This window comes from Cyprinus carpio, chromosome A13, assembly GCF_018340385.1.
Source record: "Cyprinus carpio isolate SPL01 chromosome A13, ASM1834038v1, whole genome shotgun sequence".
In the NCBI taxonomy this organism is placed as follows: Eukaryota; Metazoa; Chordata; class Actinopteri; order Cypriniformes; family Cyprinidae; genus Cyprinus; species Cyprinus carpio.
Window position 1 is genome coordinate 7,650,670 of NC_056584.1, and position 12,608 is coordinate 7,663,277.

General features: G+C 38.5%; 1 protein-coding gene across 2 annotated transcripts; it reads left to right on the forward strand.

Moving 5' to 3' along the window:
• The first annotated feature begins 261 nt into the window (after positions 1–261).
• On the forward strand, positions 262–12,518 carry dhx57 (DEAH (Asp-Glu-Ala-Asp/His) box polypeptide 57). 2 transcript variants are annotated; one of them, XM_042768518.1, is made up of 23 exons: positions 262–414; positions 709–1,145; positions 1,266–1,475; positions 2,570–3,474; positions 3,584–3,795; positions 4,780–4,901; positions 4,994–5,192; positions 5,476–5,600; positions 5,672–5,805; positions 5,971–6,025; positions 6,115–6,320; positions 6,526–6,642; positions 6,769–6,865; positions 7,158–7,331; positions 7,432–7,632; positions 8,561–8,837; positions 8,914–9,009; positions 9,742–9,825; positions 9,913–10,050; positions 10,554–10,628; positions 10,705–10,839; positions 11,706–11,906; positions 11,978–12,518. In XM_042768518.1, the coding sequence occupies exons 2-23, from the start codon at positions 736–738 to the stop codon at positions 12,119–12,121; spliced, it is 4,317 nt and encodes a 1,438-aa protein (XP_042624452.1). In that variant the 5' UTR covers positions 262–414; positions 709–735; the 3' UTR covers positions 12,122–12,518. The 2 variants fall into 2 exon arrangements, with proteins under 2 accessions (XP_042624452.1, XP_042624453.1); XM_042768519.1 differs by having other exon boundaries at positions 288–423.
• The last annotated feature ends 90 nt before the right edge of the window (positions 12,519–12,608 follow it).

Sequence of the window (12,608 nt, forward strand, 5' to 3'; positions counted from 1 at the left end):
AAAATGAGCATTTAAGTAAAGCACTGAATTCCCTGTGCTCATTTGTTATGTGCTATCATTATTTTTATAGACCACTGAACCTATTTATTGATGTTTTATTGTTGTGTGTTGATTTATTATGATGTCCTTTTTGAAACAGGATACAGCTTAAAGCTAGTTTCAATAATATTGATTTTATTTTTTATTAAAAAAACGCAAACAAAATGAAATTAGAATATAAAACAAAACTAAAACGCTTCGCCACAGAGCCGAAGCTTTTATTTTGTTCCACACGGGACTTTTATTTTGAAGAAATCTATCATGTTTCCTGTTGAAACTCAATCTGAATTTCTACACGGATGCAAAAGTAGCTGTAAATGAACAGCGAGAGATTCGCGAAACTTCATAATCATTTGAATGTCGGCCTGATGATCGGTAGGATTTGTGAGTTGCTATCATTGCCAAATATTATTTATTTTTTTCCTAACTGCCTGCTCTAAACATATAGCTAGCACACTTACAGTATAACGTTAGATAATACGTCCTGATTCATTTCTGGTTACTGTGTTTCCATATTGGTTGGTTTACGCTTATAATCCTTGCAAATAAAATGCCATTATTAAATATAAATGAACAAATATATATGAAATGATTATATTAGCTTGTGTGCAGATGCAATAAATGATTTTCAGGACAAGTGTATTTACACAAGTATGACTCAATTGAAAGGAAATAACTCTAAAAGGAGCTGAACTAATGAGTGGAAGGAGGACAAGCAAACCCAATCGGGGTGGAGGACGGTTCAATAAACCCAGAGGAAGAGGAGGAGGAGGAGGAAGAGGAGGAGGAGGAGGAGGAAACAGGAAAGCTGCGAGTGGAGGTTGGGATGATGGAGATGACTTCAGCCTGGATTTGGGTCCCAGTCAGTCATTCAAGCCTCCCTCATCCAGAGGTTCAAGAGGTGTCCGTGGGGCTCGTGGAGGCACCGGCAGAGGAAGATCTCAGGCACTGCCCAGAAAACATGACGAGGACGAGAAGAGATCCAGATTTAGACCCGAGCCGGTGCAGCTGCCCCTGCAGAAGATACACATGACGTCAGCGAACAAACTACAGGTCAAAGAGCTGCTGCGGGAACTTCAGAGCCAGGAGTATCAGACACCTAATAGGTGAGCTTGACTAAATCCCCCCCATTCATTTTCTCCATAGGGGTTTTTACCTGTTAACCCCTGTGTTGCACTTGTAGTTAGTGTTCGTTCAGTGTGTAATAATTTAATGTTGTCATGTAGCGGCTCTGACTGTGAAGGTGGTGAGGAGGAAGAGGACGAGGAAGAGGAGTTTGATGAGCTGGACCGTCGTGAGGAAGGTCAGTTCTGGCAAACCCATGATGATGGAGTAGAATGTGCCGAGAGTGACGACTGGACGGAGGACTCGGTCGAGGAGAAGCACACCAAGCCAGAGCCGGTGATCTCCCTGTTTGCTCTGGGCACTCTTTGCAGGTACGATTTGTTCATTTTTAATTATGTAATGTTGATAAATCACTGTACTTGAACTAGCAAAATTGGATTTTTACCCTAAAATGTAGTGGTACTCACCATAATAATGCAGGTGCTGCATGTGATGAATCCAGGTTTATTGTAAGGGGCCTGTCTATAAAACATGGCCAATGCACAGAGTCATACGCGAAACACAAAAAACACCGTCATGCTAACACACGACACTTCAGTAATGCAATAAACACTCACTAAATAATGAAACTCAAGACATCTGAATGTAAATTAGTGATAACAAAAAACAGAAGCAAAACCGTTTAAATTAAATCTAATCATATGTGATGTTTTTCACTGTAAATTATACAGTAATTCATTAGTTTTTACTTGCAGTAACCATAAATTTGAGCATATTTTACAGTGGAATTACGTATGATGCAATGTTAGGCCATTTACAGACTTTCATCTTATAGTTAATAACTGTAATGATTCTTTATTATGTAATATAGCTGTAAAATTTGAATAACAGAAACTGTAGAAATAAAACACCCTAGTGTACATTAATGAAAAGATAAAATTATTTATAAAAAATATAATCATATATGATGTGTCACGCACACGCAGGGGCTTCTGGGAATGCCTTTTTACTTATTTTTTTTCTCTTTAAATAATACGGTAATTCATAGTTTTTGCTTGCAATTACCAATAAATTTCACAGTGTTTTACATCAAAATAAAAAAAAAAATTCACTGTATGATTAATGATCGTATTTGTATGTAATAAATAAATTAACAGATATAAACAATATAACACAAACTCCCTAATGTACATTACTGATAACAAAAATGAGAAGAAACATGATTATATTTTATATTTAAATACGTTTAATTTTTGAGAATGGTTTTTCACCAATAAAATAAGTTTTTACTTTTTTCCGTAATAAATAATAATAATATTTACAGTGTATTATAGCGTAACATGTGCAGATAGTTTATGCCTGGATGGTAGACGAGGTGTACTTGGTGTACTTTTTAGCTTACTTTTATAAAGAACTGAATCTGTTAGTACGCTGTATTAGTAACTCAGTGATTCTCATGTTGCAGATATGGGTTCGACCGTGAGCGCTGTCGACAAGCTTTGGAGGCTGGAGAAGAAAGTGGACGTGGTGAGGTTGGAGCGACACTAGAGCTCCTCCTATCCCAGATGTTCACAGAACGTTTCGGCTCCAGCGCCCTCAGACCCCAAACATCCGACCTCCCTTCTCAGGAGGAATGTGTAGCTCTGCGACAGGAAGAGGCCTTCGCTTTGACCGCAATCTACGGGGATCGCTTCTGTGAGCGCATCAGCAGTCGTGTTTGGACTATTCAGCTTGATCTGCTGTGGTTGGATAAAAGTCGGAGCAAAATTTCAGACTCTTCCAATTGTAAAAAGCAGTCAGGATCCAATCAGGTTTGTAAGTTTTACCTGAAGGGGGCAGGTTGTAAGTTTGGAAACCGCTGCAAGTTCAAACACCAAACTCAAGAACCGAGCTCTCCCAGAGATTTTTGCAAGGGAAGTCAACCAGGGTTTAGCAGCACAGAAGCTCCCATTTACCAGCTGGAGATTCGTTTCCAACCAGGTAGTTTATATCCTTTTCAAGCTCCGCTCGTGGCCTTCAGTAGCACCAATGAATTGCTCTCAGGCGCGGGACGCCTCAGTGTCACAGAGCACCTGTTCGATCAGTCACTTAGTGCTGCGCGGGAAGGAGAGCCGGTGGTCTACACCCTCATTTCCTGTCTGGAGGAGGACGGACCTGCCAGAGAGCTGCTGTCTGCTGCTCATCACAAGTACAGTGCTCCGCCCCCTGTTCTGACTCCGCCCCCTGTTCTGACTCCACCCACTGTCGCTCCGGCCAGGAATCGGAGTAGTAGGAACACAGTAGCCAGCAGCATTACTACTGATAAAGCAACTAGAGATCAATCAAACAACACCACCGAGAGCACAAACCACAGAGTGAGACAAAAGGAAGGTAAGGGATTGGGCGTCCCCAAACTCGTCACTATTAAAACTATATTTGAATGAATAGTTCACCCAAAAATTTAACTTGTGTTCTCATTTACATTTGTGTGTTCAATCAGATGCGTCATACCTAAGACAGGATATTGATGATGAACAAGAAGAAGATGATGATGATGATGATGATGATAATAAAGATGAGGAAGAATGTATCCCAGTGGAAAATGAGAGCTATGTTAACTTGAGGAAGAGGATGGTGAAGAAGAGCGAGATCAAAACTGAGCAGATAATGCAAGAGAACAAGAAGCTCTGCAAAGAGTTTAAGAATAAACAGGTAACGCTCCTGACGCAGACCTGGGCTTGGATGTGTGTGTGACTGTTTTTGGTGTACTATACTATAGTATCTTTTTCTTATTCTCATATCATTTCAAACCTGTACAGAGTGCTGCATTGATCTATTTTTGTAGGCCAAACTGGAAATGAGCATCACCCTGCTTATCTCGACAAAAAGCCAGTAGGATTTTCATATGTGACCAAATTCACACAACTTTGGAGCCTAAATGCAATTGGCAGAAGCGAAAAGCTAAAGTTAGGCTGTAAATGGACTTCACCACAGTCGCATGACTTCAGTGTCACCACCATTAAGCGTTCTGTTTGAGTTAATATAGTTTGCAGTAGCTTGAGTTTACCTGTTTGACGTTTACTGTCCCTGACAACCTCTGTAGCCCCATTAGCCATAAGACTTTTTCAAGACATGTAAAAGCTTAAGCTTGAGTGGGGTATTGCTGTCATGAAAATGTGAAAATATCTTGAGCTTGTGTAACCATTGACCTTATTTCAGGCATTTAAACATTTTAAAAAACCACTGACGTCAGGACAATGGAGTGCTTAAATGCTACCTTGTTTCTGGGTTTTGGAACTCATTTTATTCTAACTCTCTTTCACAAAACATAAAAAGTTAAAAATGACTGAAATGCATCATAAAAGCTTCTTTAAAAATATTCTGTATGACCAAAGCGCTATATCTGAAATCATTTGATAGCTTTGTGTATTATACAGACTGAAATGTGCGTATTATTCACTGAAAGTCTTGTCCTCTACTGTAGCTTTAAATCCTATATATCGCTTATTAACAAATTGCATCAGGGTTGATGTTAATGATTACAAATTTTATTGGTTCCCCCGTTTCTTGTGACCAAACCTCATAATAGAGCACTTTTGGAGTGATTCGGTCTACAGCACCCTGTTCCCATTTACTTTCATTATACGGAAGAGAGCAGTCAGGATATTGTTAAAATTGTCATGTGTTCTCTCTCAGTCATCGAGGCGCTATACATCGATGCAGGAGCAGAGGCAGAAGCTACCTGCTTTCCAGAAGAGAGAGGCCATATTGGATTGTTTGGATAAGAACCAGGTTCTCGTCATCAGTGGGATGACTGGGTAAGACTGTGACCTTCAGCATTTATATTCTGCTAACCGGTTTCATTTGATGTCCTTGACATCTCTTCATGTCTGAATTGATGTAACTTCAGATGCGGGAAGACCACTCAGATCCCTCAGTTTATCCTGGATCGTTTCCTTCAGACTGGACGGCAGGATAGAGTGCCCAATATTATTTGCACTCAGCCACGGCGAATCTCTGCCATCGCTGTGGCGACCCGAGTGGCCCAGGAACGAGCGGAGGCCCTGGGTCACTCTACAGGCTATCAGATCCGTCTGGAGACCGTCAGGGTAACACCGCTTATACAAACCAACCACATTTACTCTAGGCTGAGTGATACGTCATATATTTACGATATATTCTCAAAGATTTTAATCATCATTTGATTATCAATTTCTGAATTTTATTTTTGGAAATGGTGATACTTTTTTAGGATTATTTGAAGAATGGAAAGGTCGAATGATTTATTTGAAATATGAAACATTATAAATGCCCTTACTGTCACTTTTAAAAAATTGAATGCATTCTTGCTGAAAAAGGTTTTAATGTCTGTATATGTTTTCTTGTGTGCAGTCCTCCAGCACCAGGCTGATGTTCTGCACCACCGGCATCCTTTTGCGCAGGTTAGAGGGCGACTCTGAGCTCGGGGACATCACACATGTGATCGTGGATGAGGTCCATGAACGGACGGAAGAGAGGTTTGTGGAAAGCGAACGTACACATAACAACACCTCCCGAGTCTGACAGTAACACGACTCCTGTCTCACAGTGACTTCCTGCTGCTGGTTCTGAAGGATCTGATTGCAAAAAGAACGGATCTGAAAATAATTATGATGAGTGCAACCCTGAACGCGGAGCTCTTCTCACAGTACTTCAACAACTGCCCCAGCATCCATATACCAGGTACTCCACCCCATTCCTGAGCTTAAATTATATCCTGAAACATTCACTGATCACGGTTATTGATCGTGAAGAGATGTAGTGCACCTTTAAAAAGATGCAATATTTAATATTTAATCCATAACACATTTCTAACTTATTTTTTGAAATTGACTTTTTGATCTGAAGGACGCACGTTCCCAGTGGAGCAGTTCTTCCTTGAAGATGCCATCGCTAAAACCAGGTATTTTTCCTCTTCTATGATTATTTTGTATTCTTCACACAATAATAAAGTCTTTACAACACAACACGTTTTGATCTTTTGTTGTCCAGGTATGTAATTGAAGATGGTAGTCCATATCGGCGCTCCACAAAGCAAACTCGTCCGGGTGGTATGTCTGGGAAGGGACGGGCTCCTGTTGAAGACTTTGATGACGATCGTGGCTGGTCCTATACGTCCTTCATGAAAAAGGATTCGGTCAAAGACACCATCCCTGATCAGCAGCTCAGTCAGCAGGAGCTCACGGTCCGATACTCCAGTAAGAACACAAATTGATTTATTACCAGATTTCCGCTTCGTTTCCTGTGCTTATTTTTTTTGTGGGCCTGCTTATAACTCTATTTCTGTCTTTAGTGATTGTACAAATTACAACCTGCTTCTTAAATAATTTCCTTATATTAGATCTTTATGTAATTTGACAAAACACCCTGAAATGTGTGTATCTTTGTGCATCTCTTCTTAAGATTACTCAAAGTCTGTAGTGAAAACATTGGCTGCTATGGATCTTGATAAAATCAACATGGACCTTGTGGAGAGTCTGTTGGAGTGGATTGTTGATGGAGACCACAGCTACCCACCAGGTAAAGAGCACCATAAACCCCTGCACTAGAAGCTTGTTCAGATAATCACAGCCACCTTAGTAAGGTTAAAATAAGTCACAGTGATGGACTGTGTGTGTTTGTGTTTGTGTGTGTGTGAATGCACAGGTGCTGTTTTGGTCTTCCTACCAGGACTTGCTGAAATAAAGCAATTATATGAGCAGTTGCAGTCGAACAGGATGTTCAATAATAGAAGAACAAACAGGTATATTGTTCTAATGGGTTATTGCTGTTGTCTTTTGTTTTTTTTTTTGAAAGAAATGAATCCTTTTATTTCGCAAGAATGCATTAAATTGATCAAAAGTAATAGTGTGGAGATTTAAATGTTAGGAAAGATATTTCAAAATAAATGCTGTTCCTTTTAACTATTGAAAGGTAATGTATGTATATATATATAAATAAGATTAATAATGAAATGTGTTGTGACATGTTTTGGTTGTCGGATTCACCTGTAAAAAGTGGATTATATTTATTTATGTGTGTGTAAATTATTTTAGGTGTGTAGTGTATCCTCTACACTCATCCCTGTCCAATGAGGAGCAGCAGGCGGTCTTTAGCCGCCCACGTGAGGGTGTGACCAAAATCATCATCTCCACCAACATCGCTGAAACTTCTGTTACCATTGACGATGTGGTGTATGTCATAGACTCTGGCCGGATGAAAGAGAAGAGGTTTGAGACGCTGTCAGATCTAGATGTTTACTTTTCTTGGATAACATTGACTATTCTTTGCGGTTTTGGATGCATTATCATATGTTTGTGCATGTTTTAGGTATGATGCTAGTCGCAGTATGGAGAGTCTAGAGGACGTGTGGGTGTCTCGTGCCAACGCTCTTCAGAGAAAAGGCCGTGCCGGTCGTGTGGCGTCGGGTGTCTGCTTCCATCTGTTTACGAGCCATCGCTTCACACAACACCTGAGTCAACAGCAGCTGCCTGAGATCCAGAGAGTTCCTCTGGAGCAGCTCTGTCTAAAGTAACCACTTAAAAAGAAACTAATCACAAAAAAACACATGCTTTTACAACAAAACACTTTAATTAAAGGTTCACCCAAAAATTAACATTTGGTGAAAACGTACTCTCCCTCAGGACATCCGAGATGTAGATGGATTTGTTTGTTCACAGGAACAGATTTGGAGAAATGTAGCAATACATCACTCATTGAATGGGTGCCGTCAGGATGAGAGTCCAAACAGCTGATAAAAACATCACAATAACACACAAGTAATCCACACCACTCCAGTCTATCAAATAATGTCTTGTAAAGATAAAAACTGTGTTTATACTAAACAAATCCATCATTAAGACTTAAAACCATCGCCTCTGTCCAAAATATGTGTCCATTATTCATAATAACGCTTCCTCCAGTGACAAAGTCCATCCACTGTTGTTCTCTTATATAATAACCCACCAACATATTTGTTTGTTGGACTGTTTTTGCTTGTAAACGGTGCTTGATCTGTGCATATTCCTCTCCTGATTCAAACGTGACAATGTTTTCACTGAAGAAAGCAATAGTATGGATAGAGGGCTCTTAAATGAATGTTAAAAATATCTTAATTATAGATTTGTTTCTTACAAACATGTAGCTTTTCACTTCACAAGACATTAATTGATGGACTGGAATCGTGTGGATTATTGTGATGTTTTTATCAGCTGTTTTGACTCTCATTCTGACGGCACCCATTCACTGCACTGGTGAGCAAGTGATGTAATTCTACATTTCTCCAAATCTGTTCCCATGAACAAACAAACTCATCTACATCTTGGATGGCCTTTCAGCAAATTTTCATTTTTGGGTGAACTATTCCTTTAATACAAGTAAACTTAATGTGAAACCTAAGTATGACTGGTTTAGATCTTAACAGTTTAAACTTGAACCCATTTCTGTTCATGTCTTCCAGGGTTAAGGTGTTGGAGGTGTTTGCAGAGCGTCCTCTGGAGTCCGTTTTCTCTCAGCTTATTGAGCCGCCCGCAATGGGCAGTCTGGAGGCCGCTAAACAGCGCCTGTGTGCCCTGGGCGCCCTGACAGACAAGGAGTCTCTGACTCCCCTCGGTTGGCATTTGGCCTGTCTGCCCGTGGACGTCCGCATCGGTAAACTCATGCTGCTGGGAGCCATCTTCCGCTGCCTGGACCCTGCCCTCACCATCGCCGCCAGCCTGGCCTTCAAGAGTCCATTCGTAAGTCGCCAGCCACATGTAGAAGATCACACTCCAGCGCAGTACTATGTTACCTGAGATCTTGCTGTACTCACAGGTGTCTCCCTGGGACAAACGAGAGGAAGCTAATGAGAAGAAGTTGGGGTTCTCTCTGGCCAACAGTGACCATCTAGCTTTGCTTCAGGCGTATAAGGTCAGTTCAGGCTCTCATCAAATGAATTCCTAAAGGGTATGCAATTGATAATGTGATGTTTCTTTTTTCATAAAATCTGTTGGATCATTTTATGCTTTTAGGTTCCAATAAAAGTGTATTTTACAGCATTTGAGCTTTTTTAATTCCATTCACAGACTTCAGTATCTCATTCTGTTCACACCTGCATACCAGAATCATTATTTGGAATTTTTTAATTCTCGGCATTGGCTTTATTACGCTGATAACATCAATTGTGAAACAATAAATATAAAAATAATCAGAAATGAATCAGGATTTTCACTAAAATATTAAGCAGCACAGCTGTTTTCAGAAAGAAGACACTTAGGCTCACCACTGGCTTATTTGATAAAAAATACAGTAAAAACTGAAATATTGTAAAAAATTACAATTTAAAATAATGTCATGCCACATGAGACTTAAAGGGATACTCCACCCCAAAATGAAAATTTTATCATTAAACACTTATCCCCATGTCGTTCCAAACCTGTAAAAGCTCCGTTCGTCTTCAGAACACAATTTAAGATATTTTGGATGAAAACCAGGAGGCTTGTGACTGTCCCATAGACTGCCAAATAAATAACTGTGTCAGGGTCCATAAAAGGTATGAAAGTCATCGTCAGAATACTCCATCTGAGCCTTGTTCGTGTGCATGAACTACGCTGGTTAATATAATCATGAAGACTTGTGCTGATATGTGACGTGTTTGCTCAGGGTTGGTGTAATGCAGCACAGAGCGGATTTAAGGCTGGTTACCAGTACTGCAGAGAGAACTTCCTCTCGATCCGGGGCTTACAGGTGAGACTGGACTCTGATTGGCTCAGTGTAAATCTCAGTCATTTTGGCATACGTGGATAACTGCTCTGTGTTGTGGTGGTCTTTCAGGAGATAGCATGTCTTAAAAGGCAGTTTGCAGAGCTTCTGTCTGACATTGGCTTTGTGAAGGATGGATTGAAGGCCAGGGTCATTGAAAAAATGAGCTCGAAAGGAAGTGATGGGGTGCTGGAGGCCACAGGCTATGAGGTAACTGATTCTTGAGTTCAGCGACCAAAAACTACAGAACTGAAAGATGTTCAAGTTTATGCACTTAAGATCATAGAAGTGTGAAAAGAAGATCTTCTGGATTAAGCTTTTCTAATTGATTTTGATTGATTTAAGTGTTTTCATAAATTTCTGACAGGTAGTAGAGGCAGCTTTGAAACCGGTTTTAAAATTGAAATTAAAATATAAAAATATTTTACATTATTTCACTAAACTGGTGCATTTGTGTTAACAGTCTAGTGATCATCTCTGATTAATATCAGTTTGGTAATTGTGCTATTTTCAAAACTATTTGGAAGATGTTTATTCTATCTCTTCCAGACAGTGAATGGTTTTTGACACTATATATGTAATATTTCGACTCTTGGGTAAAATCTATACAAGATATTTAAACATTTTAGGTAAAAATAAAGATAAAAACCATTAGTATGAACTCAGAACATGTGACCTGTTCTTTAACGCCAATGTTTTTCTGTGGCTCACAGGCCAACCTGAACTCTGATAACACAAAGCTGATGTCAGCCATGCTGTGCGCAGCTCTCTACCCTAATGTGGTCCAGGTCAGTGCACAAGTTTCTCTGGTGTGGAAGATGTTTAATGTGAGTGTGTGTGTAAAACATGCGGTGTTTTGTTTAGGTGAGATCTCCTCAGGGGAAGTACAAGCTCACTAGTAAAGGTGCTATGAAGATGCAGCCTAAAGCAGAGGAACTGCGCTTCATGACCAAGAGTGATGGAGCCGTCCACATACACCCCTCATCTGTCAACTTCTCTGTAACTATCTCATCTAAACTACATTTGCTCTGAACATAACATCTAAAAAATTAAGCATTTTCTACTGAAACAGTGTTTTCAGGGCCGGATTTTGTCCATTAGATTGTGAAAAGTGGGCATTTTTAGACTCCAGTATTATCTGTAATATTATTTATAAATTATATCAAATTTTATCTGACCTGTCTGTATTACATCATTTGTAAGTTTGTTTTAGAGGCAGAGAAAATTAATATAATATTAAATATTTAAAAATGTTGTATTTTATATAATAAAATTGTGCACATATATATATATAATATATATATATATATATATATATATATATATATATTTATATATGTGTGCATGTATGTGCATGTATGTGTGTGTACATATATATATTATACATACATAAACATATACATGTGTGTGTGTGTGTGTGTGTACAAATTAATGGGTTATATTATTTTATATAATACATGTGCATATTATTTTTTTTTGTTTATTTTTTTTTTTATTTTTTTTAGTTTATTTTTTTTTTATTGTATTTTTTTTATATATGTTTTATATTTTATTAATATTTTATTCATTATATAAAATATCTATTTTTTTATAATAAAAAATGTTTAATTCAATATAAGCATATATAATAAAATTTTATATATATATCTATAGATATATATATATATATATATATATATATATATATATATAATACATATGCATATGATTTTATTGTATATAAAAATAGAACATAAAATTACATTTATCTAGTTCTTAAATAATAACTATACATATATATATGTATATTATTATATTATTATATATATATATATATATATATATAATTTGTGATTTTGTTATAATAAATTGCATGTTATCTGTAGGTGCGGCACTATGACAGTCCATACCTGGTGTACCATGAGAAGGTGAAGACCAGTCGAGTGTTTCTCCGTGACTGTAGCATGGTGTGCGTGTATCCCATGGTGCTGTTCGGTGGGGGGCAAGTGAGCGTGGAGCTGCAGCGTGGAGAGTTCGTCGTCTCTCTGGACGACGGCTGGATCAAATTTTCTGCTGCATCTCATGAGGTAAAGCAGACTTGCACTAGAATATTACAGTAAGCTACGGCAGCGTTTGATTTCAGATTGTGTTAATGTAGGTGGCTGAGCTGGTGAAAGAGCTGCGGTGGGAGATGGATCAGCTCTTAGAGGAGAAGATCAGAAATCCCAGCATGGATCTGATCAGCTGTCCTCGAGGATCTCGCATCATACACACCATAGTGTCACTCATCTCCACACAGTAACACACACATTCACCCAATACACAGTGTTCTCTCACGACACCCGCATACTAGTCAAGGTGTTCACCTGAAAACAGCCTTATAGCTTGTCAGTAGAAGATTTTTGTTGAACTTTGTGGAGGCACTTAAAAAATCTTGCAGAAAATGCAGAAAATGGACTTTGACAATGTGTGATTTCACACAAACATATCCTAAATCCCAGAGTCCATATTGGACTGCTTTAATGCAGCATTACAAATGGCATGAGGTATTTGTGAGTATGAATTGTGTCAAATATAAAATACATTATTATTGTGTTTTGAATTATCAACTTCTATTATAATGTGGGACTACTATGAAATGTCATTTTTGCCAAAAGATGCATTATGAAGTGTATGTAAAAATAAACGAATTAACTGGATTCAAAATCATGGATTTTCTTATTTAAAAATAATCATTTTTCCCCAAATTATAATTAGGCACTTGTGATAAAAAATAACGATTGTGTGAT